We start from the raw sequence: 7,314 nt of genomic DNA on the forward strand, positions 1-7,314 counted from the left end.
TAACAACAACTCTCTGAGTACGGTTATCCAGCCAGTTATGCACCCACCTTATAGTAGCCCCATCTAAATTGTATTTGCCTAGTTTATCGATAAGAATATCATGCGAGACCGTATCAAATGCCTTACTAAAGTCTAGGTATACCACATCCACAGCTTCTCCCTTATCCACAAGGCTCATTATCCTATCAAAGAAAGCTATCAGATTGGTTTGACATGATTTGTTCTTTACAAATCCATGCTGGCTATTCACTTACCTTACCACCTTCCAAGTGTTTGCAGATGATTTCCTTAATTACTTGCTCCATTATCTTCCCTGGCACAGAAGTTAAACTAACTGGTCTGTAGTTTCCTGGGTTGTTTTTATTTCCCTTTTTATAGATGGGCACTATATTTGCCCTTTTCCAGTCTTCTGGAATCTCTCCTGTCTCCCATGATTTTCCAAAGATAATAGCTAGAGGCTCAGATACCTCCTCTATTAGCTCCTTGAGTATTCTAGGATGCATTTCATCAGGCCCTGGTGACTTGCAGGCATCTAACTTTTCTAAGTGATTTTTAACTTGTTCTTTATTTTATCTGCTAAACCTACCCCCTTCCCATTAGCATTCACTAGGTTAGGCATTCCTTCAGACTTCTCGGTGAAGACCGAAACAAAGAAGTCATTAAGCATCTCTGCCATTTCCAAGTTTCCTGTTACTGTTTCTCCCCCTTCACTGAGCAATGGGCCTACCCTGTCTTTGGTCTTCCTCTTGCTTCTAATGTATTGATAAAAAGTCTTCTTGTTTCCCTTTATTCCCGTAGCTAGTTTGAGCTCATTTTGTGCCTTTGCCTTTCTAATCTTGCCCCTGCATTCCTGTGTTGTTTGCCTATATTAATTCTTTGTAATCTGTCCTAGTTTCCATTTTTTATATTACTCCTTTTTATTTTTTAGATCATGCAAGATCTCGTGGTTAAGCCAAGGTGGTCTTTTGCCACATTTTCTATCTTTCCTATTCATCCTTTGTAATTTGATCTAGTTTCCACTTTTTGTAGGACTCTTTTTAGAGTTTCAGATCATTGAAGATCTCCTGGTTAAACCAGGGTGGTCTCTTGCCATACTTTCTATCTTTCCTATGCAGTCGGATAGTTTGGTCTTGTGCCCTTAATAATGTCTCTTTGAAACCTTTCCAACTCTCTCAAACAGTTTTCCCCCTAAGACTTGCTTCCCATGGGATCTTACCTACCAACCCCTTGAGTTTATAAAGTCTGCCTTCTTGAAATCCATTTTCTTTATTGTGCTGTTTTCCTTCCTACGATTCCTTAGAATCATGAACTCTATCATTTAATGATGATTTTCACCCAAGCTGCCTTCCACTTTCAAATTCTCATTCTCCCCTATTTGTCTAAATCAGGGATCGGCAACCTGGTAAGCCCCCTGATGGGCTGGGATGGTTTGTTTACCTGCCACATTTGCAGGTTCGGCCGATCACAGCTCCCACTGGCTGCGGTTTGCCGCTCCAGGCCAACGAGGGCAGCGGGAAGCAGCCCGGGCCGAGGGATGTGCTGGCCGCTGCTTCCCACAGCCCCCATTGGCCTGGAGTGGCGAACCGCAGCCAGTGGGAGCTGCAATTGGCTGAAACTGTGGACGCTGTAGGTAAACAAACCAGCCCGGCCCACCAGGGGGCTTACCCTGGCGGGCTACGTGCCAAAGGTTGCCGATCCCTGGTCTAAATCAAATCTAGTTCAGCCTCTCCCTTATTGCTTTCTCCACCTTCTGAATTAAAAAAATTGTCTCCAATGCATTCCAAGAACTTGTTGTATAACCTGTGCCCTGTTGTATTATTTTCCCAACACGGGTCTGGGTAGTTGAAGTCCCCCATGACCATCAAACACTCCTGTGCTTGGGATGATTTTGTTACATGTTTAAAAAAAAAAAGCCTCATCAACTTCTTCCTGGGTAGGTGATCTGTAGTAGACCTCTACCATGACATCACCCTTGTTTTTTATGCCTTTTATCGTTACCCAGCGACTTTCAACAAATCTGCTTACTATTGCCATCCTCAACCTTGGTCCAAGGGTATACATCTTTGATATACAAGGCAACACTTCCTCCCTTTTTTCCCCTGCCTATCCTTCCCGAGCAAGCTATACTCTTCTATACTAATATTCCAGTCATGTGAACTATCCCACCCAGCCTCTGTGATGCCAACTATGCCATAGTTGTAATCACTCACTAGGATTTCTAGTTCTTCCTGCTTATTCCCCATATTTGCATTAGTTTATAAATGTCTATGATACTGATTTGTTATCCCCTCTTGTCTCTCCTTTGTCCCTGCAATGCCCATGCACCCCCCATATTCTGACTCTTCTCCCAGGTCTCCATGCTTTTTAATTACACATGTGCGCCTACGCACAGGCACGCACACACTCCAGCTGTGCAGAGCATACAACACAGCTCAGAATCTGGGCAATTATGCTGTCAGGAGGTTACATCACATCACCAGCTCAGTGGATCCAGAAGCAGACAGAGCCAGTGTTTTAATGTCAATGTTTCATAAAGCCAAGTCACTGTACATAAATGCTGTCACATCACAACAATCACCACCATCACTTTGGGGTCAGGGTTCATCAAGCACTATGGCTAAAGCCCATCCTCTTAAGAATCACCAATTCCTAATAACCATTTAATTGCCCCCAGCCAGAGCCACATCTCCGAATGAAGCTTATTTATTTCAGAGCTTTGTTTAAATACAGGGAAAACATTTTTCAAAGCATCACTAAACAACTGGGTGCAATTCCATGGCTGTGGTATGCAGGAAGTCAGACAACATGATCAAAATGGTCCCTTCTGGCCTTAAAATCTATGACTCTGTAAACACCTTTATCCTACAGTGACATCCTAAGGCCTCCAAAACACTATGTGCTTTCATCAAGGACATAAAATATATGCCATAATGTTTTATATTATATAATACACATTTATTCTATTGCATGTTAATTGCAAAGTTCATAGTACATACTAGCTACAAATAACTACTGTTATTTGAAATTAAGTCTAAAATAATGCCCCAAGACACAAGGTAGTTGCTACTCTGAAACTTTTAGCCACACAAAGGAATAAACCATGAGACGACTGCTAAATGCGTGTGGTACCTTCTTTGTCATCATGATGTATGATTGCATCCTGTATCATATCAGCGAGGTTGAAATGAACTCGGTGATTCTTTCCATGTTTCAATCTTTTCACATGTCCTTCCTGTTTCTGAAAAGCTTTTTCTCTTTCATAATATGCCTTTATTTGATCACAGCGCATACGCTTCACCAACCGCTGACGCTGGCCTAAAGGGAGGGACTCCAGCAAGCACTGGTCAATTTCCATGTCATGTGTTCGAAAAACATTACATAGCTGGAAACAGCCTACAAGAAATGAAAGATAAACGAATTAAGGTCAGATAACACTGAGTTTTCAATGTTTAATGAAATTCCCACCAAACTTCTAGGGGTTTCTATTTAACTCTTTAGAAGTAAGCTTCACCTAGTTGACTAATGCTATTTGGGAAGCACCTGTTTTGCTATCATCTGCTTTATGGAAACACATAATTAATTCCATGTTAAAAATATTTTCACTTTTAATGCATGCTTTAAAATGCATAAACACAAAAAATAATAGAAAGAGGTCTGAGAGTTCAAATATGTGAGACGGATGAGACATAAATAATTCAATGTAATATGAGTGGTTACCATTTGCCTACAAACAAGACAATATTATACAGGGAAATGCCAGTCTAATGTTTGTGCCTCCATTTTTGCATTTTCATTTTGCTTTGGGTTAGCAAATTCCTGTTACTCAGTGAGAAGAAAAAACAAAATATCACAACTATAATGATTTCATTAGCATGATATGGGTACTCAGGCAAATGTCTAGCTATTAAAACCAGAAAAATCATTATTGATTAGTAACTATGTGAACAAGGTTTTTTGCATTGTATTTAGCTCTCCAAGTGGAATCTTCTGATAAAGTTAGATATCAGGAACTGAAGAAGAAACAAACTGAAAATGTAACTATGTTTCAGTCAGTCATTCTCTATGCACCCTGAAGTAGGATTCCTTCCCCCCCACGCCAGTGTTAAATTTGCCATTTTTACCAGATGGTAAAGATGGGAGGGATGGTAAAGTAACCCATGCTTGCCCAATGCAGCTTTCTGTCCCACTGTAGTGGCTGGCCCTCATAGAAGTTTGTATGTCTGCTAGTGCCTTTGGACTAACAGGGCTTGTTTAGCTCTGGCAGCAAAGACTTGCAGTTTTAAGTCAGTGATCCCCAAACTTTTTACCTTGCGCCCCCTGTCTGTGCCTTACTCCTGTCTGTACCTCCTCTCCCCCAGGGCTAGAAGCAGGGCTGTGGCTCCAGGAGGGGGGGGGATGTGGACAGGGGCAAGGGGCCTAAGGCTGGGGCCAGAGCCAGGGCCAGGGCTGGGAGCGGAGCTGGGTGGCACTCCCTCCCCACTCCCTATGAGGGCTGGACTAGACCTCAGCTGCACTCTCCTGAATGTTCCTCTGTGCCCCCATGGGGGGGCATGCCCCACAGTTTGGGGACCTCTGTTTTAAGTCCAGAGTTCAGTCCCTACTCCTGACAACCAGCCCAGATACATACCATTACAGTAACATCAAGCTTAAAAAAGTACTTTTTAGCACTCTTATTGATAAGTGTTTGCTCACTCATATTAGCAGTCATTTCAGCTGAAATGGAATGGTATAACAGTGCTTGGCATTTGAGCTGCCAAATATCAGAAAGCACAAAGAATAAAATATAGCTCCACGACGAGACAGTTGGGAGTGAACACCAGTTGGCAAACTGAAATCTTCATGAACATTTGAAATATTTATTTAATGTTTAGGACGGAAGGAAACTGGAAACAAAGTGGGACGCAGGCATCAAAATTTTCAAAACCATTACTACTCTTGTTTGCCTTGGTTTTTCACTTGCCTAACTTCAGACTCCTTGTGCTAAAACTTCAACTTGGCCTGCAATAGAAGAGAAATAAGGTACAGGAGGGAAAAGAACCAGTGCTGAAAATCATGCTCCAACGCTAGTCAAATGAGACAAAGAAGTATTATGCCTTCACCACAGACACTGAACATCAGAACTATTCCAGTTGGTTGATATCCCAGAGATTATGATTAGCTCTGACTGAATATAAGTTTAAGATTTTCTTGTTGTGTTCTTCATGTAAAGAATCTATCTAATTTGGACCAGATGGTTGCTAGCATGAGAGACATATCTTCACCAAAATGGGACAAGTGCAGTATCTTTTCTCATTGAGTTTCAAATCGTTTTGCTGAGAGGGGTTCCAGAGGCCTCTGGGAAACTATGGAATATAACCTATGATTTAGATCTGTGCCCCTCTTTGTTGATTAAATCTAGCAGCAAGATTCCGAGGAAGACTTCCGCTGGTATAAACTATCATAGCTTCATTGCATCACTTGAACTATGACAATTTGCACCAACTGAGGATCTACCCATCTGGGTTCGCAAGTGGCAGAGATAGTCATCTCAGTCCGAGATAAAAGCTATGTTGGTTGGCTCAGGGAAAAACTGGCAGATGAGTCTTGTTTAATCTTTTGAAATAAAGTAAGTAAATCTAGAAGTTCCCTTTGATCCACTATTGTTTTTAGATAGCAAAGTGACAAGGGTAAACTAGAGTGGCCTCCTCCACTCCATCTCCATTTAGCAAAGAGATTGATAACTGGATGGATAATTGCAATGTCCTTGTCATTTCCAGACTAGATTACTCCAGTACAATGGGGTGTAAAAGCATGGGCCATTCGCAAGTGCCCTTTTGCAGCTAGGTGTGACACTGCAAGAGTGCCCCATATTAATTTCTCCGGTCTGGGGCAGCAATAGGTTCACTTTACCTGCCTGGGGCAAGCAGAAGTCAACACACACTAACAAAATAGTATTTGGGAATCTTCAGGGAATTTAAGGGAAGATTTAAGAAGTCTCTACTCAGCCTGTGCTAACTGTGATAACCTAGCCAAATTTGAGCACATTTTCACAAAAGCACATACCTCACACAAAAAGCCACTCTCTTGCCACATTTTGAGTCCCCACACCAAAGCAGGAGGGTGCAAAGCAACCAAACACAGGACCTTATAATTGGAAGTGCCAGGAAGATGAGAACTACCATGAGTAACTGTATGTGAACTGGGAATCACACCCCTAGCTTGTAGTGTAGACATACTCCAAGAAGACAAGTGACATATGAAGGGCGGGGAGAGAGGAAAACACTCAAATATATACAATTTTCATTTCATATACACACTGTGACAAAGTTCCTCCTCTATCTTGGTGGGTCCTGCGCTTATTGGCAGATTTTCTTGCTTCAGAGATTCACCATGTGGGTTGGGGAACAGCCCAGAGACCTTCCCCTCTGGAAGAATCCACAGTCCAGGTCAATTGGGAGGTTTGGGGGGAACCCGGGCCCGCCCTCTACTCCGGGTTCCAGCCCAGGGCCCTGTGGACTGCAGCTGTCTATAGTGCCTCCTGTAACAGCTGCATGACAGCTACAACTCCCTGGGCTACTTCCCCATGGCCTCCTCCCAACACCTTCCTTATTCTCACCACAGGACCTTCCTCCTGGTGTCTGATAACGCTTGTGTTCCTCAGTCCTCCAGCAGCTCACCCTCAGCTCCTTACGCCTCTTGCTCCCAGCTCCTCACACTCGCCCCACAAACTGAAGTGAGCTCCTTTTAAAACCCAGGTGCCCTGATTAGCCTGCCTTAATTGATTCTAGCAGCTTCTTCTTAATTGACTCCAGGTGTCCTAATTAGCCTGCCTGCCTTAACTGGTTCTAGCAGGTTCCTGATTACTCTAGTGCAGCCCCTTCTCTGGTCACTCAGGGAACAGAAAACTACTCATCCAGTGACCAGTATATTTGCCCTCTACCAGACTCCTGTACCCCACTGGTCTGAGTCTGTCACAACACACACACACACACACACACACACACACACACACACACACACACACACACACACACACACACACACACACACAGTTATTTTAACTAGACAAAGTAAGACAACTACTCCCACCTGTTCCTCTACCTACCCATCATGAACTGACTGATGTCATTTAAGCATCACAGCAGAGAGGGGCTTTCAGAAGGGATTTGAAGCAGGGGAGTATAGTGGTCTTATGGATCACTTCACATAAATTATGTAATTTGTTGCCTATCAACATAATCAGACAAGAAAATATCTGAAATAAAGATAAGCTACAGTTTGGTGCAGTGGTTTGATAAGGTCATCATGACTGTCACTAGACGATTGTACATTAAT

The 7,314-nt window shown here is 42.8% G+C and overlaps 1 protein-coding gene across 1 annotated transcript in view; it reads right to left on the reverse strand.

Annotated features, from left to right (window-relative positions):
• The window catches only part of MYO16 (myosin XVI), a 468,353-nt gene extending 464,968 nt beyond the window's left edge, over positions 1-3,385 (reverse strand). The window contains exon 1 of the mRNA XM_065418712.1: positions 3,130-3,385. Coding sequence (XP_065274784.1) covers positions 3,130-3,355 — 226 coding nt within the window. The 5' untranslated portion in view covers positions 3,356-3,385. The remainder of the gene's footprint in view (positions 1-3,129) is intronic.
• Between the last annotated feature and the right edge of the window lie 3,929 nt (positions 3,386-7,314).

This window comes from Emys orbicularis, chromosome 1, assembly GCF_028017835.1.
Source record: "Emys orbicularis isolate rEmyOrb1 chromosome 1, rEmyOrb1.hap1, whole genome shotgun sequence".
Classification (NCBI taxonomy): Eukaryota; Metazoa; Chordata; order Testudines; family Emydidae; genus Emys; species Emys orbicularis.